The sequence below is a fragment of the Psammomys obesus genome, unplaced genomic scaffold (assembly GCF_907164565.1).
Source record: "Psammomys obesus unplaced genomic scaffold, mPsaObe1.curated_primary_1811, whole genome shotgun sequence".
NCBI classification, from domain to species: domain Eukaryota; kingdom Metazoa; phylum Chordata; class Mammalia; order Rodentia; family Muridae; genus Psammomys; species Psammomys obesus.
This window is the reverse complement of record NW_026596079.1, coordinates 28,594,425-28,619,246: the sequence shown is the minus strand read 5'-3', so window position 1 is coordinate 28,619,246 and position 24,822 is coordinate 28,594,425. Positions and strand designations below refer to the sequence as shown.

General features: G+C 30.8%; 1 protein-coding gene across 1 annotated transcript in view; it reads right to left on the bottom strand.

Moving 5' to 3' along the window:
* Csmd3 (CUB and Sushi multiple domains 3) overlaps positions 1-24,822 on the bottom strand; it is a gene marked incomplete at its 5' end in the record, with an annotated part of 1,006,505 nt that overhangs the window by 849,551 nt on the left and 132,132 nt on the right. The window contains one exon of the mRNA XM_055626685.1: positions 13,041-13,352. Within this exon, the coding sequence (XP_055482660.1) occupies positions 13,041-13,352 (312 nt within the window). The remainder of the gene's footprint in view (positions 1-13,040; positions 13,353-24,822) is intronic.

The following is a 24,822-nucleotide window of genomic DNA, read 5'->3' as shown; positions in this document are numbered from 1 at the left end:
ATGGGGGGATACAAAATGAATAAAGTGTAATTAATAAAAAATAAAAGTTAAAAAAAATCAATGTTATTTTTTGCAAGTTATGATCATGGAAGTCAAGTAGGTGAAAGAAATTTGATTATTAAGAAATAAAAAATGTGTTTATTGAAAATATTAATTTGATAGTCATTTTTTTTATGTCTTGTCACTGTATTATAGTCTATAAGTTAGCCTTACACTGTTTTGAAACAGGATAAGATAGGAAATAATATTTTTTTTCTTTTTAGATGTCATGACATATTTACAAACAATATCTCTAGGTGTAGAATTTAAGTTAAAACGTTGCATTGTTCTTATTATTTATCAATGTACAAACTGATTTTTTCCATAAATTTATAATAGACCTGAAAAGTTATTCTAATGGACTCCCTGAATTCTTGTCATTAAAACAATATGATCCTATTTATTTTCCAGTGATGTATATTTTAGCTGAGGACAAGATCTCAGAAAGAGCTGACAGAATAGTACTGATTCAGTGTGTTGCTTTCTCCTATGAGAGTCATATAACTTCTAAATATGCCCTCCCCATAACCTTAAGAATATGAAACTTAGATGAATCCTACGGTGATACTACCAAGTCACAATCTCCCTTCAAACACATAAGTTACATGGTTGATACACACTGAATTTTGAGAAATGTAGTCTAATATAGAAATGTCAGTTCACGATTAACTGTTAATTAAATTTTTGTATTTTTTAATAAATTGTTCCTTATTTAAAACTCATTCATATTCTTGCTGATGTTATTTAGTAGAGCATATCTAAGCATATCAATATCTCTGTTCTTCTATTCACGTCTCGTTTTTAGTTTTATATCTCCAACAAGCCTTTGTTGATTTCCCAGATCAAAATGACCATCCTCCATAGCACAGCTCATGTATGATTTTTGCACAGTACATATAACTGTAAGATCATAAGTCACTATCTTTTCATATGACTTAATTAAGAAAGTTCTTTTAACTTTTCATCAAAACTATATTCCACAAGCCAAAAGAAAAGAGGGAAGAAAATGAAAGGAAGGTAAAAGAGGTATTGAGTATACAGGACATAAAAGAAAAGACAAGGAAAAGAAAATACGGGAGATGAAAATCAATAAAAGCAAGATAGATTTTCAGAATAGAAGTTAAGTAAATGAATAAGTAATTAAATACAATGGAATATAGCAGTGAAGGAAATAGAAAAAACACTCTAATATATCCTCAGGAATAATATGTCCTAAAAGAAAAGCTACACTTGCATCCTAAATAAACAACTTGGGGAATTTAAGGCACAAATTTTACCATAAGGCCCTAGGAAAGGAAAAACATGGCAGACTTCATATGTAGAAGATAAGCAGAGTAAATCCTGACACTTTTATGATAGCAATAAGCAGTTCTATTCTTATTTTCATAAGTATTTAATTTAATATCCAAATAACATATGAAGGTAGACCTATCAGAATCACACCAGATTTCTCCACAGAAACTATGAAAGCCAGAAGGGCCTGGGAAGAAGTCATACAGACCTTAAGGGACCACAGATTCCAACCCAGACTACTATACCCAGCACTACTTTCAATCACTATAGACGGATAATTCAAAATATTTCCATGACAAAAGCAAATTTAAAAATATCTACGATGTAACCCAGCCCTACAGAAGTCACTAGTAAGAAAATTCCAACCCAACGAAAATAACTACATCCAAGGAAACATAGGACATAAATAACTACACAACAAAAAATCAAAAGAATACAAGCAATAAAACAACAACACCACCAACCCCACATCAAAAAAAAGTAACATTCGTTGGTCACTAGTATCTGTCCACATCAATGGACTCAGCTTTCCAATAAAAAGACAGACTAACAGTATGGTTGCAGAAAAAAGATCCAACATTCTGTTGCATCCAAGAAACACATCTATCCAATAAAGATAAACAGTACCTCAGAGTAAAGGGCTGGAAAAATGTTTTTCTTTTTTAATTTTTTTTTATTTTAAAATAATTTTATACATTCACTTGTATCCCAGCTGTAGCCCTCCCCCTGTTTCCCTCCCAATCTTCCCTTCTCTCATCTTCTCCCTGCCCCCTTCCAAGTCCACTGAGAAGGGGTGTCCTCCTCTCCTTCCATCTGGTCCTATCTTATCATGTATCTTCAGAAAAAATGTTTTGTAAGCAAATGGATCAAGAAAACAATCTGGGGTAGCTATCTTAATATCTAATAAAAGAAACTTTCAACCAAAATCAATAAAAAAAATGAGGAGGGGCACTACATTGTCATCAAAGGAAAAATCCACCAAGAGGACATCACAATTCTGAACATCTATGCCCCAAATACAAGAGCACCTGCATTCATAAATGAAACATTATTAAAGCTTAAATCACACATTGATCCCAATACCTTAATAGTGCGTGACTTCAACATCCCACTCTCAGCAAGGGACAGATCAACTAGACAGAAACCAAATAGGAAAATAAAGGAACTTACAGAGGCCCTAAATCAAATGGACTTAATAGATGTCTACAGATCTTTTCACCCAAATTCAAAAGAGTATACCTTCTTTCCAGCACCTCATGGAACCTTCTCCAAAATAGACCATATAGTGGGTCACAAAGCAAGCCTCAACAGATACAAAAAGATTGAAATAATCCCCTGTATTCTATCTGACCACCGTGGACTAAAGCTGGACCTCAACAACAACAGAAATAACAAACAGCCTACACGCACATGGAAACTGAACAACTTGTTACTCAATGACAGCTGGGTTAAGTAAGAAATAAAGAAAGAAAAGAAGACTTTCTAGAATTCAATGAAAATGAAGGTACAACATACCCTAATTTATGGAACACAATGAAATCAGTACTCAGAGGAAAATTCATGGCACTAAAGTGCCTTCAAGAAGAAATTTGTAACATCACATACAAGCAACTTAATGGCCCAACTGAAAACCCTAGGAAAAAAAAAAAAAAAAGAAGAAGCAGAGACATCCAAGAGGAGCAGATGGCTGGAAATAGTCAAACTCAGGGCTGAAATCAATAACTTAGAAACAAATAAAACAATTCAAAGAATCAATGAAACCAAGAGCTGGTTCTTTGAGAAAATCAACAAGATAGACAAACCCTTAGGGAAACTAAAAAAAGACAGAGAGAATGTATCCAAAACAGTAAAATCAGAAATGAAAAGGAGGACATAACTACAGACACTGAGGAAATCCAAACAATCATTAGGTCATACTACAAAAGCCTATATGCCACAAAATTTGAAAATCTAAAATAAATTTTCTTGATAGAGTCCATCTACCAAAATTAAGTCAAGATCAGGTAGAAAGACTGAATAGCCCTATATCCCCCAAGGAAATTTAATTGTTCTGAAAAATGAGCATATATTATTTTAACCACCAAGACAAGCATAGGATAATGAATAAATTCTAAAACAATATGCAATATTATCAGACGGAATAAACACGTTTAGAATAAAAAATGATAAATGTATAATTGAAAGGTTTTTATATACTTTCAGAGTATACATTTGTATTTTCTTCAGCCTATATTTGAATATGTATTATTTTATATGTGTCAGCTTATTGATTGATTGTATGTGTATGTGCGTGTGTTTGGTATGTGTTTTATATGATGTGTTTGTGGTATGTGGTTTGTATATGTCTGGTGTGAGTGTGTCTATTATGTCTGTGTGTAGTATGTGGGGTTTGTGTGTGTTTGTGTGTGGGGTGTGTGTGTGTGTGTGTGTGGTATGTGTGTGTGTTTGTATGTGTATGTGTTTATAGTGGGGTATATGTATGTGTTTGTGTGGTGTGTCTGTGGGTGTGTGTTCATGTATCTGGTATGTGTGTATGTGAGTTTGTGTGTGTAGGTGGTATGTGTCTGTGCTAATGACTGTGCCCTGGGAAATATCTTTACATTAGTTTTGTATCTACTTTCACCATGTGGTCTCTAGGAATTTAGCCAGGGTGCAGAGCTTTATACCCATTCAGCTATCATCGCCACACTCTGCTTGACTCTTTTGTCATTTCAAAAATTAGAAATATTTAAAAGCATCTGATCTATTGTTTTTTAAAAAGGTTAGAATAGATTTTCTTATAAAAATTTTGCAATAACATTTTTATTCCGGACACTAAGACGCATCACACAGGACACATTAAACAAGGACACATCATTCATACAAGACACTTATCATCTCGTTGTCTTCATCAGTTCTTTGTTATTCCTTATTTCATAGTTGGCGTATACTGCTTCTATATAATTTTGATCAATGCAATTTTTTCCTTAAAATACAGATAATATCTAACATTCTTATGACATTATCACATAATTAGAAAGATGTAAAATTTGCAATAACAATATACTAACTAATTCCTGGAGAGATGTTACTCAGCATCCATCAAAACACAGTTAAGGAAACTTTAAAGTATGTATCACTTTTTTTCTTTTATTTATTTATTTTTTCTGTCTTTTTTAAAATTTAATTTTATTTATATATTTATATTTTAAAAATTTATTTACTTTTTATCCACACTGAATTCCCCTCCCTCTTCTCCCCCTATACCCTTTCAGTAGTGTCCTTATAGGGGAGGACCTCCTCCCCTTCTATCTGACCCTAGCTTATCAGGTCTCATCAGGGCTGGCTGCATCATCTTCCTCTGTGGCTTGGCAAGGCTGTGAAGTATATTTTTCAATGTGATGATGCCAGTGAGCTTTAAACCAGAGCAGACCTGAACAACAGTCTGAATATTCTGCAAAAACATTAGCAAAATATATGAAAATGCTATTAATTATCTGAAAGTATTTAAAGATATATCGATAAGAAACCACATAAGTCAATGACAAGCACATATTTAGCATCAAAAAATTATCTGGCACAATAGATATTTTATTATACTAATGATATCCAGCTAGTATCTGAACAAAGTTTTTGTATGAGATAAAGGTCTTTTTTTTAATATAAACTTGTTAATATAAAAGAACTATTCAACAACCTAGCCACACAGAAACAGAAATGGATCGCATGAGGCTTGCTTGAGTCTGAACCTGGTCCTCTGAACATAATATATTGCTGTTAGCTTGGTGTTTTGTAGGACTTGTAACAATGACAAGAATATATGTCTCTCTGTTTTGCCTGAGATTGAGATTCTTTTCCTCCCATTGAGTTACCTTGTCCAGCCTCAGAATGAGAGCTTTTGCCTTGTCTTATTGTATCCTGTTTTGTAAATGTTGTTTTTATTTTCTCAGATGAGAGAGTGAATGAGAGTTGTACCTTAGTTGTACAAACATGTTTTGGGCTAAACCCAGAGCTTTTCTCTCTGTTCTAGCTATCCTAGGACTAGGCCTGGAAGCTTTTAACCTCTGTACAATTTAATCTTCTTTGAGCCCAGACCTTGAAGGATTAAGCTTCCAGCCTCTGTCTGCTAACCTAGACCTAGAGTGTTTTCTACCTCTGAGACTTACTGCTGAATCTTCTAACCAGTTCTAGTCCTTTCTGAAATCTAGCTAATTGGTTCAACTCATCTGTTCTATTTCAAAACTCCTATCCCAGATGATGAATCAAATTTGCTTCTCTTGGCTCAATGAAACTGGACTAAATAAACTGAACTGAACAACATTCAACTAAACTGAACTGATATGAACCTCTGTGTGTGTGTGTGTGTGTGTGTGTGTATGTTTGCGTGTGAGTGTGTGTGCATGTGTGTTTGTATGCCCTACTCTTAAGTAACATATCAGTCCTATCTATTCTTATAATAGTTGATCATATACTATTTGTGACTCATTATGTCAAATCTTCTACTCCATCACTTTGTCTGACTCTTAATTAGATGTCATCATTTGGGAATAAATTTGTATACTAAAAGTATGTTTGTATTCCGGCTAAAATGATTAAAGGTATGCTGAAGGTGTGTCTATGTTACAGATCAGACAGACTTAGAAAGGTTCCCTTGCCAGAACAACCATGTTGCTGGATTAAAACTCATCTACATCTTGGTTTGTCTTGTTTGACTAGTTTCTCTTGGAAACCTTATCTTTTCGGTAACAGAAATAGAGGGTGTATAAATCTGGAGAGGAGGAGAGGTAGTAATAAGAAGTTGGAGGAGTTGGGGAAGAAGAAATGGTGATTGAAGTGCATTGTTTGAGAGAACAACTATTTTTATAAAAAAAAATAAAACTAACAAAAACAAACCCTGGTATTTTAGCATTTTATTTTATTATTATTTATTTTAATTGCGCTTACTTGAAATGAATGTGAATATCCCAGCTTTTGTTTTTCATAAAATTGCTGATCTGAATGAACTGTGATGCTGAAATAGACATTCCTATCTTAAAATTAAAAATAACAAGAATCATTTATTTTTAGGAAGTAACATTTTAATGTTATTTTTAAAAATTAAATTTTAATGTATGTATTTATTTATTATAATTTATTCACTTTGTAACCCTGCTGCAGCCTCCTCCCTTATCTCCTTCTAGTCCCACCTACCCTCTCCTTCCTCTCTCTATGCCCTTTCCCCTAGTCCACTGATAGGAAGCCCATAGACTGCTCAGTTTCTAAGTGGGTTTCCTAGTAAGGGGAGCAGGGGCTGTCTCTGACATGAGCTCAGTGGCTTTCTCTTTGATCACCTCCCCCTTGTGTGTGCATCCTTACCAGGTCACAGAGGAAGTTGATGCAGCCCGCCTTAACTTTATTTTTTAAACTTTAGTTTTAAGTATGAAAGTCTACTTCATATTTATCTTCTGTGTTACACAATTAATTGTAATTTTGACAAGCTATAACACCTTCTTGGTATGTACAGTATCATTAAACATACTGTTAAAGAATTGCTATGTTCTGTAAAACTAACCTTAGTGATGGCTTGAAATTCTTCTATCACATATTACATTGCACACATTGCTCAAGTTATCCTTTTACATTTACACTGGGAAGTACAAAATATGGTTTAATGATGATCATATATTTATACTGGGAACTTCCTAGGTCAATAGATTTAGATACTTTAATTATAAAAAATCCAAGTATCAAGAATGGTCATTAAGAGGTGATATTAATTATCATTTATGGAAAAGTAGATGTTAATATGCTATAATCGTTAAGAAAAATAATGTTAAAGTAAACAAATGACTATGAGATATATCATGTCTAACTGATTGTTATTATGATATGGCTAACCTTTTATTTCAAAAGAATATCAAATTATTTCTATAATCAATTACTATGTTGATTTTACCTTAATATAATATTTTCTAAGATGAAAACTGAATGAATTAATGAGAAAGAATAGTAACTCAGGATATATGAGTTGTAAGTTCTTATATAACATCTCCAAGAGGCTATGTATCTTATATAATAATGATGTAATAATACATTATCTGAGGTAAGTTATACAGAAAATGCAGACCCAGTGAAGTTCTATTATATTGCTACATATTTACATTCTCATTTAGGTCAACACTTAGTTGTAACTATTTAGGTTACTCCTAAATATGTAGCTCTTGGAATTAAAGATAACACTATAAACTATTATGAATCAATATTAAGAAACCATTTCAAAATAAATCTTACAGTTAACTCAAATAATTTTGTTATTTTCAGATGTGAATACTTAAATGTAATTTTAAATACAAATATCTGGATTTCTATATATTAAATGTACCATTTACTTTTACATCTATTTATGTTAATATCATTTGTCCTTTAAACATAGCTCAGCAATTTTATATACTTTGGTTATGGATTTATATTTCTAGTCAACACAGATATCTATTCAAAGCATTTTTTATGGGTCTTAGTGATCTAATAAAATTTCTGGCTTTCAACTTCAATTCATTCTTCTAGAATTAGTTCAAATATAACTTATAGAGCCTTCTTTGGCTTTTATGTCCAAACACATTCTTTCCTTCCACTTGCTTCAGTTTCTTTTAAAAATAGTATGATCAACTAGGATATAAAGTGAATAAATTGTAAATAATAATAATAACAATGAAACAAAAATAGTATGATCAAAATGTTTCTTAAAGTAAAGCAGTTTTAAATAAAATATGTAGACTACTTAGCTAGATACTAGTGATTGGCAGGGAAAATGAGAATGATAGAGGTTTTTAGGAAGGGCAAGTAAAGTAAATAATGAAGAAGGTGCTCAGTGGCAAAGACTACTGATAACATAAATCAATACTATTCTGTACAATTCCATGGATGTACAAGAGTTAGTATAAATTTGGTAGATAATAATAAAAATACCATGTCTTAAATATTTAAGCATTTAATTGTTCCCTTCCATATCATTTTAAAAATACATATAATCCTCTGAGGCTGCATGTCCAGTCATTTATTGTGGGAAATGACTCAAACTGATTTCTCAAAATCAGAAAGCTAAAGGAGAACAGAATAAGTACTCTGCTTAGTTTTTTCATCCTTAAATTCAATACACACAGTGAATTTCTATTACTTATCAAAATCTGAAAGCGCACTATATTACACAAAAAAATATATGGAATTCGTCCTTAAGGGGAGTATAAGGATGCTTCACAAACATCTATTTTAAGATCATTCATTAATTTAAAACTATTGTTCATAGAAATGGATATAGTGAGGTACAACTTTACTCTTTGTAGATAAAATACAAGGTTAAGTGCTATAAACCATGCACCAAACTTCATATTTTAACTAGGATAATTTATTCATATTATTCAATATATATGTATATATATATATATATATACACATACATATGAAACTACTGATGATTAAATGTGACCAAAATAAAATAATTACAATATGAGTACAGAAAACAATGAAAAATAGAAAATTATCATAGTACAAAATAGCATTAATATATGAACATTGAAGAACCTACACTACTGGAAAAGCTCCAGTGTTTGTGCTTTAGGGCAGAATTAACCTCAGCCATATAGCAAGCACTGTACCATATCTGTATGTGCTTAAATAAAGTTGATTGACTTCATAATTTATTTTTGTTTAATTAAAGGTAAATTTTGAGCTTGAAATTATGTACAAAGCTTATAATAAAGCATTTTATTCTTTTGCATTGGGAATTTTGAAACAATACTATAATGAGCAACATAATGTAGTTTATGAGAATATTATATTGCATTTATTTTAATGAAAGAGTTAAAATAGTGATCAAGTAAACACAAATATTTCTTTAAAAGTGAACCAGACATTATAATGAGCAACACTCATTTAAAGTTTCAATAACTAAAATAATTTCCTTGGTAGTTACATTGTGAATATTTATTTATTAGTTTAACTGATCTTTTCAGAATACATCTGTGGAACCAAAACTCTAGTAGGAGAAATGAATGAACCAAGAAGACCGTCATTTCTTGCAATATCTTATCCTAAGTTCTTCTGAAAATACACAGTGTAAGTCTTATGGTTGGGATTTACCTATGAATGTCAAAATTTTAAGTTTGTCTGAATATCAATTTCATACCAGGAATTAGAATTATCTAGTTGAGAGGAAGAAAGAGCTTTTAAGAATGGTTTGGAAACCATAACCAACCAATACACAAAGCTGAAGAACACTGTCCCAATGGATACAACTGCAAAACTAACTCCTTCTAAAACTCAGGGTGTATTGTGGAAGAAAGGCTAGAAAGACAGTAAGAGCCAGGACAAAACGAGTTTGTTGTAAGATTGTGTCTCGAAGGTATACAAAAGCTACACCTATAAAGTCTCATTAACATGACCCCTTCAACATGAACTGAACAAGATAATGACAATTAACATGCTATCATGCACAACAAAACTACAAGTGCTCAGGAGGTTTAGTCCTACATAAAGAATCACAGGCAAAAAAGGAATGTTGAGAGCAGGAAATAATCTTCGCTGTAAATTTGTTATTCAATACTGAGGATTCATTTCTGAAAACATATATATAAGAAACACACAATGAGCAGCTTGTAGTTATGTATTTAGGAAGATATATGTATATATGCATATCTGCACACACATATATACAGTACAGTATATATGTACAGTATAAATGCATGTGTAAACTTTGTATGTATGCCTATATACATATATATGTAAGTATTTATAACAAAAAAGAGGTAATGAATTTGCAGGAGTGAAAGGAATGGTTTATGGAAGGATTAGGCGTGAGGAAGAAGAAAAATGGGAAGTAGTGTACTTACATTATAATCCGCAAAAATAAAATATGTAACTAAAATTATTTGAAAAAAAACATTGTAATTTAGAGAAACTAAAAGAAAATACATTTGCCAATAAAAAGGATGAAAGAAAGAAAGAAAGAAAGAAAGAAAGAAAGAAAGAAAGAAAGAAAGAAAGAAAGAAAGAAAAGAATGAAAGGGGAGGGAGGAAAGAAGGAAGAAGTTTAGAATTGTATGACATAAATTTGAATACTGAAACAATAGTTAGATTATTGGTTCCCATGACATTATTATAGGCTGGCCTGATAGGATTTACCCTGGAGGGATAATTCTAGGGATGGAAAAGAACATTTATTACTTGTTAAATATATATATTATATATATGATTAAGGAATTGACTTGGGTTGGGTTAATTCTTATTTTAAATGATTCATACACTCTCTGTAACATGTTTCCTACTCTCCACAATCATAGCTTTTATAAAATCATCTTGCACAACACGTTGGTTTTCTCTATGAACTCTATTATAAACAACTTTTTGAAGGGAAGCATGTTATTCATGTCCCATGAAAACATCCTGTTTCTCAGGAAGCACTGAGGTATACAAGATGAAATGGAATTTCTCATATTTAAAGATCATGGATTTGAATTCCACCAAAAAGCATTTAGGTATCAAGAGTTACTAGAAATAGTCTTTGAAGAGTGTTTATTGTCAGAAAATGTAGCTGTTATTTTGAGGCTTTTCAAAACAGTATTCATATAGAATAATAGGTGAGTTTTTCTTTTAAAGAAATAGACATGAGTAACGTTTGCCTCATCATGTTAGTAACTGTGTTTTAAATATAACAAATACAAACACAAGGAATCAGTGGATTCTGTTGTAATAGTAGGATAAGTTTTAAATTTATTTCTGTAGAAATCTATCAACAGAGTAAGTATTGTCTCAAATCATCATTCAAAAATGAATATATAGAAAATAAGTCTTTCAAATAATACTGAAAGATTCTGTCAGCAGCTCAGACATATTTCATATCTATCTAGGAAATGATATTGATGCTAAAGTTCATAAGAATAAAAACACTTTTATAGTGAATCAATTTCCAACTGTTACTTTAATAACTTATATGTTTTCTGTTTTATTTTTTTTATTTTTTTTGGGAAACAAATTAGTATTTGTTATTATTTCTTACAAACATACCTGAGAATGGTCTTTAAATGTATGTTGTACCTTTTGCTTTTTTTAATTTTTTTTATTTTTTTTACTATTAATTACACTTTATTCATCTTTGTATTTTCTGTTTTAAATCTGAGTAGTTATCACTCTGATGTCTATGAACTTTTGGTTTTTAATTCCACAATTTTTCACAAATAATGATACTAAATTTGAGCAAGACTTAATTTTCATAGTATATTTATTATTATAGTAGATGCCATAAGTCATCTTGGTTTTTTTGTTTGTTTTTGTTTTGTTTCTTTTTTTTTTGGGGGGGGGTGATAGTGATTGTGGAGTAGTTTAATACTCCTTGCAATAATAATTTTGGCTAAAGGCTAAATTTAAATACAATTTTTTATGTTTCTCAATTTTTTCACTTTTTAAAACATTTATATTTTTATAAATTATAGATTATTCACTTTATTGTAATTTGGTGTGATTTTTTATTAGTAAGAGAAGTTAATAGCAATGTTCATAGTAGAACATGAATAGAGAAACAAGATAACATCAGTGGGATATTTTAACTTGAGTACTACATGAAAATAAATTACTTTAGAATATGTAATTTAAGGAACAATTGTAAGTATTTCCAGGATAAATTAAAATGGAAATAAACTCCTTTTTAAGATACAGTTTGCTTGATTTTCTTTTCTACTACCTTGTGTCAAAAATCCTGATTTCTTTGAGTGTGTGCTCAAAATCATTTTTAAAATTATGTATATAGTGTTCTGCATAAACCACACACAACCACACAACATAAGCCACATACAGATTAAAGAACATGTGAATCTGAGTAGAAATTGTGATTCATATTTTCAGTGTGTCACTATATTAAGGTTTTTAGTTATGCATATCTTGATAGAACTAAACTCTTTTTTATACATTATTAAGTTTTTTCTATATTTAAACGATTTGCCATATAAAAACACAGAAATGTATTTGCTGTCTTTCCCAACTTTTTCAAAGTTACATGTAATATTTGAGTTGATATTTTACAATATGATTTTTTTATTTTAAGTAAAAATAGAATCTAAGTTAATTGTCATTTCATATTTTATTCATAATATCAACCATAGCTGTTTTATTTTCACAATTAAAATATGTTTATATAAATTTATATCATGCATTAATTTAGAACTGCATCATGAATGTTAACAAAAACTCATTAGATATGGATTGAAATATTCAATTTCTTAAGTATTAAACAACCCTACAATATTGAAAATCCCTGCATGGTATGAATTTTGTGTGTGCATATACGTGCATTTCTTTATAGAAAATGCTTGTTTTATTTGTGTATTTTATTGTTTAAAATTGTATGTGACAGTAAATAATAAAGACAAGTATTTATCACTCATTTATATTATCTCTTTAAAAATACTCTCTTTTACTTTAACCCCTTCTAAATCAAAATTGTATTTTGATTTCTTTTTAATTTCTGTGCTTCCAAATTATTATAAATTAGTTTTTATTATCTATGTTGCTCAGCTCCTTCAATTTATGTTTCTTTTTTAAAGTTGGCAAAAATATAAGATAAAGAGGAAAGCATCTGAGGGACAGATTATTTCCTCACTTTCTATACCTTCAGTCTCTTACAACTCATTCTCTACTTAGAAGCATCACCAAATATAGCTTTGGTTGTAACTAAATGTGCACAAGTAAAATAACATCAATACCTCTATGAGTAACAACTGCAAGTTCTTTAGTTCTTTCTATCTGTTCAGCATTGCGTGGTCTTCTGCTTGTGCTTTGTGTATCTGCTTGATGAGGAGAGAGCTGGTCCTTGGTTGTGTTGGGATCCAGACCTGAATTTCTGAGACTCGTAACTTGAACTCGCTGTTCCTCGGAAAGTCTATGGCTGGTGACAGCAGTAACACTGGATACAGTAACATCTGCAGATGTGCTAGCAACAGCAATAGCACCAGTGGTAGTCCTGTTATGCTCCTCTAACTCACCAGTGGAGGAAGTGAGGGTCAATGGAGAAGAACCTGTGGGACACAGTAGCACTAGATGCTAACTTTTTCTTTTAAATTTTATAGTTTTATTTTATAAGTTTAAATAAATTATATTTCTACTATTACCTTAAGAATAAAAACATGGTGAAGTAAAAACACAAGCACACACTAACATGTGAAATATACCAGACCCCCATGATTGCTTTTTATCAACCTAAGAAATCCATTACACGCAAAATAAAACATTCTAACATAATACATTAATGTGGACAAAGGTGAAAGAAAAAATTCTTTACAGGTCTCTCAGTCAATGATAGTATTTTTTTTTAGGTCATGAGATGAATTTTAGCACATACAGTTTTGACAACAAATAGCTATGTAACCACACTTTTCTCAAAATTATGCTTTGCATACTCTGATTCCATGTCAGTTCAAATTTCTGGGAAAATATAAAACTTTCCTATTTTAAAGCAAGTAGCTGAAATAAAATTTGAAATTAAAGCACGAATTAAAAGTGGTGAAAAAGTGAGACTCTGAAATTACTATGTATAAATGTTCATCCTAATCTCATTTGTAAAGCAAGTACTCAAACTGGGTCATGAAATATATTCTTTTTATATGTTGATATGGTCTCTGAAATCTGTTAATATTTTACACTATTTGAAGTGAAAGTTTTAGATATCACAATTCCTAAATAAATAATACTAAACTAATTCTTTCATCTAGTAAAAGCAGCCAAGAGCTAATGGAATTAGTTACAGAGACAGTTGTTTATCAAACATTATTGTTAAGAGTGTATATTTATAAATATTAATGGTTCATTAAATATATGAATACTGATTTATGAACACTCATTTATATGTGTATTTTACCACTATTTATTATAATTGTAAATAAAACACCACCCCTTCTCCTCTTTATTTAATTGCCAAATGAGAATTTTCATTTTCTTTTGGTTTAATATCTGCAAAGGTTGTACTTTCCAGATTTAGCATGTTCCTATATAATAAAAAGTGATCTTATTATAGTATTATGGAACTTATTGAGGATATATTTAAAAGAATGTTTAAATGCTTAACAAGTTCAATTTTTAAGCTTGAGCTATTAGAGAAGACGGAAGGTTCTGAAAAGGTTTCTGAATATTCTCACAGTAAGTAAATGACATACACTTTATTTTTATATATCTTACTCAATATCTTGCATTCTGACCAGAGTGTTTAGTTAGAGCTTTTAGACAAACAGATTCAAGACTGCTTGAAAAGGAGTAAATTTCGACAGGAGTTAAAAAGTTGATCGAGTTTGACCCGTTTTTCTTTTCTTATTCTGTCCACAAAGCAGTGTGTCTGGTTATTCTGTTTGCCTAAAACTCAAAAAGTAATGTGTACAAATATGGAACCCTTAATAGGTAAGCATGGAAGTATAAAGATGGTTGCCATGGAATTTTCCAATATGAATAGCCATATTCACTCTCCAATGCACTCAAGGTTCACAAGAATTATATAATAATTACACATGAAGAAATTAGAGATAAATTACATATACCAATTAACAGATTATATTGAACAGTAATGTATTTTAAAATATCAATTAGGAAACCATTATTTATCTATGTTATGGTGTGAAGATTAAAATCTACTACATAAACAGTAGTTGTGCCAATAAGCCTGTGCTACTTATTAAATAAAATTTAACAAGGATATTCTGTATTCATATGGACAAACAATAACCGCTTACAGGATTTTCTTGCAGCAATATACATGGTGAATTATTTCTATGAAATGATATTCTCATTTCGATAAAAAGTTCTTATTATTTTATTGTGAACTTAATTAAGGTTTCTGTTTTAAAATGATAAAACAGATGAAAACCAGTATTCAAGGTTTGATTTGACTTATAATTTTTAAAGAGATAGAGAGAAAGAGAGAGATCGTATGTGAGAGAGAAAAAGAGAGAGAGAGAGAGAGAGAGAGAGAGAGAGAGAGAGAGAGAAGGGTGTCAGGTGGCTTAGAGTGGAATTACAGGCAGCTGTGAGACTTCCCAGAAGGTTTTCCTAATGGAGCTCCTGTTTTTTTCAATTGTTCTGCAGTAAGTGCTCTTAATCACTGAGCTACTTCTCTATCTGCCAGGCTTTTGGTTTTAAATAAGTAAATAGCTGTAGACATGCCATACTTTCAATATGAAAAATACTGGAATTTGTACTGTTTAAAACATAAGTATCTAAACCTTTTAACAAACTGAATGAATATATCCCATTACGGAGCCATTGTGATTAATCTGAAAAAAAAAATTGCATTTGAGTAACAATTTCTTGCTGATTCTTGATAATGAGCTTTGGTTGCTTCTCTACTTAATCACCAAATTGTTACTGACAGATTCCAAGAACCGATTTCCTAACCCCCAGGACCTGGATTAGGAAACACAGACCTGGATTAAACTCAGAGTTTGAACTCATGTTTGGTATAATTTAAAAGAAGGACCTTTCAGCAACCTAATCTCAAAGGCTTGAACATTAAACTCAGCATTGAGCAGTATAATAGTGATTCCTCATTACCCAAATATTATAAGATTTAATGATAAAGAAAGAAAATTTCCATTTCACTAAAACCTAAGTCTACCCCAAAATGCATTACTACCAGATATTTTGTATATCCGCAATGTTTTAACACACATGTACTCTTATTTTTTTCCATCAACATATTAGAAGACAAGCAAACTATAGATTTAGATATTTGAATATCTGCTCATTGTTGTAGACCTACTTTTAGATTCATGCCTGGAACAGAGTAGGCACTCAAAAATATACAAAATAAATATAAAGGAACTAATGGATTTAACAATAAAGCCTAAATAAGATTATCAATAATAAGTAGGATAATTTAAATGAAATATGACTATATGTATTTACCATGGAACAGTTATTTCTAACACTATCATGGTTAAAAGGAATTCCAAATGGAAATAGGAAAAATGTTAACTGTGACTGTACTTTCAAAAACATCAGTCTGAGAAAGTGTAATCTGTGAACATTTAGTAGCAACCCAATAAACATTTTTTATTATTTTAGAATATGACCATAAAACCCGCTAGTATGATGGGTACACTTGCAATATTGAGACATCTCTAAAGTGAAGAGTAAATATGGTTTCATGAAAATACAAAATATTACATTTAACAGAGGTAGATCTATTTTTAAGCCATACTGACTCCTTCAATAAGGCACTGAAAACACCCATTATCATTCTATAGTATATATTTATTGTTATTTACATAAAACTTGAACCAATTCATAATTATGATACTAGTGTCATAATTTAGGTTGAGAGTATATAAAACATGATTTTTTTCAATCATGTAAATAGGTAATTTAAAATTTTTATCAATAAAACATTCACACACACATAACTGTTCCATGTGGTGTCAGTGTTGACACAATCCTTAGGATGGAGTGCATCACGAAGGTAGAATTAAATATAGAAAAAAGCTTATTCAATCTTAAATCTGATATTTTCCTTTTTTCTTAAAAATGAAATATGCTGTACAATTACAAAACATTTTCTAACAGCACAGTATAACATAACAAGACATACAAACAAATTAAAGGAAGAAAATGTACATTCAAAAAATCTGTTCATTACTTAAAATAATATATATTGATTGTTTTTAAGCAAAATTAGTTAAATTGAGTTATAATTTAAAGTGCTATGATTACAGCATGAATCATGTCTAAAATATAATTTTATTATTATTAACAAGATATTTCCCCATATAACAAAATAAAAATGAAATGATTTACATATACAAAACATGCTTTTTCAAATAATAAGTATGTTTAACATTTGGAATCATGACAATGAAGAATGACATATACTACACGTGAAAGTTATAAAATTCGGAAATGGTATAAACAATATCCAATTTGGATTTATGATGCATTTTAATAAAAATTATTGTTGTAAAAGTCTTACAAATTAACAATAAATATGTAAAATAATAAACATAAGCCATTATAAAAGTATAATTTAGAGAATGTACAAAGTAAAATCGTATAACATGCTTGAATTAAAATTCCTTTTTGTTTTTTCCATTTCAATTGTTACAACATATTGACTTCTAATTATTGTCTAATTCATCAAGGATTTAAAAAGCATATTCAGCTAAACTTGAGTATATTTTCCAAAAAGTTAAAAAATGAATACATTAAATGTGCATTTACAGTCAAAGAAGATCCTCTTAGGTCTTTGAGCAATGCTTTGTGCAAGGTATCTTCCCTGGTTCTATCATATCCTTAAATTCAGTATTTTATCTGAAGCAAGTCAGAGAAAGTTTAGGAAGTAAATTATAACAATAATGACATAGACTGGTGAAAATGCAATAAACATTTAAAATGAAAGCATGCAAAACAAAATCTGCATAGATTTGTATCCAAAATAAAACAACACCAAAATGAAATGAAAATATTTTTAATTTTGCAATTATCTTTGAGTTATCATTTACAAATTTTATTAATTTTTGATCACAGAAGTAAATTGTGGTTTGTTCTTTTCCTTCTTTTGAACATTGTTTACACAGATTTGCAAGGGAAAATGCCAGCACATTGAAAACACTACCAAAGTCGCTGAGATTGCTGTGTAAAATCAAAGGATGCCTCTGCTTTGTAATGTCTTGTGCTACTATTTTTAATAAGCACATAGAAGCTAAAAATAGAGTTAAGTAACTTTAAATTTCAAATGTAAGAATGCCTCATGCTCAAAACTGTGTCCACTTGGGATAATAGTTTGAATCCTTCTGACAATATGTTTATGTAAATGCCCAAATTAGAGAAATGTAAATGGAGACAGGAAATCTTTGAAATGACAGAAAGCTGTGTTTTTTAAAACCAATTTCTTTATATACAACTGTCACTGTCCAGAAGCACTTAAAGTTACTATCTAAACAGAATTAACTCATAAATCAACTTTAAGAATAATTCTATATTGGTCTTATAAAATTATATTTTATTTGAATAAGCTAAATTAATGTTTAATCTGCATTAAAATTTGACCTTGAAACTTCCTCAATGAATATTAATATAATTATCCACTTTAGTCAAGCAGCAACATAAAGTTCAAAAGTACATTAACTTGTGTTTAGTTTCTGAACTGCTAAAATGTGGGGAAATACGTTGCTGAAATTTTTAAAGAAATGAGTAATTAATTAACATGTCTCTAGTAAAACACAATCATGATGTATAGGTCAAAAGCTTAGTACTGATTAATTTAAAGTGTAATTGAGAGCTTAAAAATGAATGTTTATCTAAATTTGTACTACTAAATGTTCGTGTGCCTAAGTTACACATAACTATTTAACTTAAGTAAATATAATTGAATATTAAGTTTTATATTGGATTGGCTATTGTTTAAAAGTACAAACTGTCTCAATGATACGTTTCAAAAGTGAACAAATAATAAAATATTTTCCATTAAAAATTAAACTCATAAAAATTTATCCAGCAAAGTTACTGGTGTATCTTCTTAACCAATATTGACAATAAAATCATAAAACAAGTATTAAACAAATTATTTTAGTGTCAAATTATTTGACATACAAAGATAATCCCATAACGTAAAATTTTTGAAATGATGATGAATTCACATATCAAATAATGATAAATTCTTTTTGAAAATGAAATGCAGAATTACTATACAACATTCATTGACCATTGGGTTGATCACAATGAAAATACTACACTTAAATATAAATATATGAATAATACCTAATAAATTTTATCAAAAATATGTAAAAATAGACTTATTGCAATCAAAATAGAATCACTGAAATATTTTGTGACAATCTTGAAACTATTGCCTTTCTTTTCAAATGATCATTTGTTGTTTCATATGTTAATTAAAGTTAATCTGCAGAGTCAAAGGGCAGCCCTCATTATCTTCTTTATTTGCATTTGGAAATCCCAACCACGTATCACTTGTAGCAATACACAAAACAGGAGTTGAAGTATTTGTTATAACTATGCACAAAATCTATCCAAGAAGCCACAATGCTGACCTTGAAAACCTACTACACAAATTATGAATTAGATTAATGGCAAGTGTCCTAGGTCTCCATACTTTAGAATGTCTTGCTACATCTCCCTATAACCATCTTTCAACCTGACAAGTTAAACTTTATCTGAAATAGATCTTCTCATTGAACTAGAGAATCATTTGGTGTCAACAGTTACCGCCAAAAAAATATAGCATATACTTGTAATGTGTGTGTGTGTATGATTCAGAGAGATTATTGTGAAAATGCTATATACTTTCTCTCATCATTTCAATCAGAAACAATACCTTCATACTCATCCTGTTTCTAGTGTTCCATATGAATTAATACTAACTTTAAAGCAGATATTACATTCTTTATATGTATTTATTCTTCTTCCTAATTCTTCATTAAATAATAATGAAAAGAAGATAAATATATAAAGATGAATAAATAAGTAAAAATGCTTAAAGACACAATTTTCTTCTTTTTCTAAAAAATAAATTTTATTCAATAATTGGTTAGTAATTATTGACTATTTAATGTTTTCTTGTTAATGTATAAATATTAATAAGATATTGGACCTGTCTAGATATGTTCCAACAATATATAGTGAAGTGCACAATGCAAATTGAGTTTATATTTCACATAAAGAATAGAAGAGCCAGCTAACTAGGGCTCAGAGGGGCCTATTGAGTCTGAAGCACCAACCAAGGAGCATCTGTAGACTGGACCCAGGTCTTCTATGTGTATGTAGCCAATGAACAGCTCAGGCTTCATGTGGATCCACTAGTAAGGAGAGCAGGAGCTGTCTCTGACTTGGACTTTGTTGCCAGCTTTTTTCACTTTCCACTGACAGGACTGCCTTACCAGGCCACAAAGGTAGAGGAGAATCTCAGGCCTGATGCAACTAGAGAAGCTGGGGTGGGTGGGCAGAGGGTCTCCCATATTCTGAAGAATAGAGGAGGAGTATGAGGATGAGAAGAGAGAAAGCAGGGGTCTAGACTGTGATGTAAAGTGAATTAATTAATTAATTAATTTTAAAAAGAGTAGAAGAATAAGGAGAGTTTCATATAGCAAAAAGAGGTTATAACAAAGGCAATAAGAAACATTTGATAATTTGAAAGTTTCTCTTATATAGTTTCTATGATTGTTTTCACACAACTCCTTTCTTTTATTTCATGATACCTGTTTCTACAATTAAAAAAAATATATTTATTTTTCATTTTGAAGATTAAAGGAGACATGCTGGAAATTTTGAAGCTGTGTTTGTTCCTATACTACTAGTAATGGTGAAAAGAAATAAAGAACATTTCTATGACTTTCTTCTCAATGTTTCTGGACCCTGACTAATATCATTTTCTAGAGATTTATCTGTTAATTTGGCTTCCTTCAATATATCTGTTCCATTTTCAGAGGATGGTGACATTATTTTTACTAATTTTAAGTGTTTCTTTTTTTATATACCTCTCCCTCCCTCATCTCCTCCCTGCCCCTTTCCATGTCTACTGATTGAGGAGGACCTCCTCCCCTTTCATCTGACCCTGTTTTATCAGGTATCTTCAGGACAGGCTGCAAAGACCTCCTCTGTGGCCTAGCAGGACTGCTCCTCCCTTGGGGGTGGGAAGGTCAAAGAGCCTGTCATTGAGTTCCTGTCAGAAATTGTCCCTGTTCCCTTTACTATGGGAAAGCAATTGGTTACTGAGCTACCACAGGCTACATCTGAGCAGAGGTTCTAGGTTATATCCATACATGGTCCTTGGTGGAGTATCAGTCTCAGAAAAGACCCTGTGCCCAGATATATTTGGTCTTTGTGGAGCTCCTGTCCTCTCCACGTCATACTGACTCCCCCTTTTATATGATTCCCTGCACTCTGCCCAAGGTTTGGTTATGAGTCTCAGCATCTGCTTTGATACACTGCCAGGTAGAATCTTTCAGAGGCCCTCTGTGGTAAGCTCCTGTCCTGTTCCTTGTTTTCTCCTATGTCCAGTGCACATCACATTTATCTTTCTAAGTGAGGATTGATCACCTTACCACAGGTCTTCTTTCTTTTTTATCTTCTTTAGGTGTATAGATTTCATTATGTTTATCATATCTTATAGGTCTATATGAGTGAGTATATACCATGTGTGTCTTCTTCTGGGATACCTCACTCAGAATGATCTTTCCTAGATTCTATCATTTGCCTGCAAATTTCATGATTTCCTCCTTTTTGATTGCTGAGTAGTATTCCATTGTGTAAAAATACCACAATTTCTGTATCCATTCCTCCATTGATGGACATCTAGGTTGTTTCCAGGTTCTGGCTATTACAAATAAAGCTGTTACAAATATGGTTGAGCAAATGTCCTTGTTGTGTTCTTGAGCAAATTTTGGGTATATGCCTAGCAGTGGTATAGCTGGGTCTTGAGGAAGCACTATTCCTAATTGTCTGAGAAAGTCCCAGATTGCTTTCCAAAATGGTTGTACCAGTTTACTTTCCCACGAACAATGGACAAGAGTTCCCTTTTTTCCACTGCCTCTCCAACATGTGTTGTCATTTGAATTTTTTTTATTTTAGTCATTTTGATGGGTGTAAGGTGACATCTCAGGGTCGTTTTGATTTGCATCTCCCTGCTGGCTAAGGATGTTGAGCATCTTTATACATATTATATGATTTAAAGGAACAAATAAGCCATCCTTCCACAATATTTTTTGTGTGTACGCAGATGGTACTTACAGATGGTTTTAAAGTTAAGTATTTCCCTCCCAGAGTTATTTTCTATAAGATACCAATATTCTAGTAACTGCTTTATAGACTTTTGGTTTGAATTCTGTAATTATTAAATTTTTTCCATATGTAGAAATAATACTCAATAATTAGAAATTGTGTAGTTTAGAGTGGAATAAGAAAGTTATCATTTTACTATTTAATAATATTTAGTGCTATAAATTTACTAGTAACTGATCACACACATATACTATATGACTAGATCTAGATATACTATTTGCAGATGGTGCAAGAGAGCTATGGGCTAGGAATCAACTAGTCTTCTGAGGGAGAGTATTATAAGATTGTTTGTGGACAGGTTGCTAAGCAAAAAATTGTCATAAATGGGTTGAAATAATGGAGTCTAATAGAAACTCAGTCCAAAAAGTCTTAAATTCCTTTATCAGAATCTCTGTAGAACTCTGTAGAAACTCTATAGTACCTTGCCCATTTTACAATAGAAAAATTATAGTAGGAGAATTTGCCTGGAAAATAATTGTTTGTCTTAGATAATATTGTGTACAAGGGAAAATACAAATACCAGTCATAATTAAAGTAAGTATTGTAACGCTATATTATAATGCTAAGTAATTATCAGTATTATAAAATAATGGCACAGCTCTGCATGGCTTATATTTAAAATTATACGTGCTTAGAATTTAGAGTGGTTATGGGACAATGGGTGTTAAGCTTTAGTTATAACAGAAAGAGAATCGAATGAGCAGGGTCACAGAAGCTATCAATTATAACATTATGACATCTGGTCAACACTCTTTGACTGTTAATTCTCCAGGAGTCCAGAGTATAATCCTAAATGTGATATTAACCCCAAAGTTAATTAGATCTCTTCTCTTTGAAAGCCTCCCTAGAGATAAGATAAATAAATTTATGTAGTAATTACTAAAGAATTCCATATAATTACACACAGAATATATAGACAGAAAATGGACCCTGGTGAACTGTTGATATATTTGTAAACTATCTGTCCTTTTATATCTTTGTAAATATTACAGAAAATAGCCCAACTTTGCATTTATTTCAGAGAATTCAATGCTGCACATGTACTTTATAAAATTCTATTAAAATAAATTTTATGTTTATCTTTAGGTTTGCATTTTAAATATTCTTTTATTGTTGGTTCATATTTTTGTTTTTTGAGTCAGGATTTCTCTGTGCAGCCTTTGCTGTCCTAAACTCACCTTGTAGACCAGGGTGCCCTCCAACTCACAGACATTTGTCTGCCTCTAGGATTACAGGCATATACTACCACACCTGGCACTTTTTAAATATCCTAAGTATAAAATTACTGTATCCTATCATTTTTCTTTGCCTCCTTCTTTTTCAGGGACCCATATTAAATACCATATGCAGCCACAAATACACATCTTATATATGGAAGGCCTCTGTAGATATTCTTTTTACAAATACTAAAGACAATGTAAATGATAAAAACAATATGACATGCTTCTTATTGGCTATACATGAAGAAAATGACTGGAAAATTCTTAACTATGTTTACATGATGCATTGAAACTTTTAGGTGATGAGCATTGCTTTGAATTTAAAATATTAGAAAGGAAGGAATATATTGTTTAGAGTTAAAAATTTATGGCAGTGGAACTGAGTCATACTTTCAAGGCACTGTGAATAATTTGGGAGGATAGGAATGGTGAGAAAATTATAATAGACACCAAATGTTAAGGAGTCAAGACATTTCAACTTTGCCTCATTGAAGACTCTCAAGCAGAAGATTGAAGTGACAAGATTGACATTTTGGAAAGGTTTGTCTAACTATAAAGTGGACAATGTGTTGACAGTATATATGAACTGAGGACAGGACATATGTTTAATGTATATAGCCATGTGGCTATGAGCCTCCTGAAATTAAAATCTTACATTTGGTACATACAAACAAAAAACATAGTTAAATTTGAATTTCAGGAAACAGCTTGTTTTTTTGTATTTGTTTCTGATTACTTAATCTTAACTACATGTATAGCATTTGCAATATGTAGGGCAATTTTATAATGAAATATTCATTAATTATTTAAATTGGGCATGCTGAACATTATATGAAAATTATAATTTCAAGTCATTTTTTTTACAATTTGTAAAAATCTCTTGTGTATGTAATAAGTGAGATTAAGTAAAAAACATTCATTCTTTGAATGAAAGTGTGTTTCGATGGAAATTCCTAGAGGGATACTGCATGCATGATGACATCATGATGACAAGACTTTTGAAAGCATTTTTTTTTATTAAGGACAAATAAATGGAAGACAAGTTTACAATGTGTTTGAGTTCCCTTTACTTCAAATATACCTATGATAAATTACATTAACTATTAAAATCTTCCAGTACTTTCGACCTTCATAAGCTATAAAAATATTAAGGATTTAAAATATTAAGTTACATCCAAAGAAAAAGATTTCGATAAAAGTAGAAAATTTAGTCACACCTGACTTAACATGATAGCACTCCTAAAAATTTAATCCTTAAAACTAATACAGAGGATAAGTGGCAAAAAAAAATCATGTTTCTTATATTGTAACTATTATAAACATACATGGAAATTTTGGAAAACTTCGAGAAACCAATGCTCATTCTGATCTAACAATTTTACTATTTCTTGGAAGAACTTTATTAACAAAACAAACAAAAAGTGAACTTAATAATTTTTTATTTTCAAATCTATCTATCTATCTATCTATCTATCTATCTATCTATCTATCTATC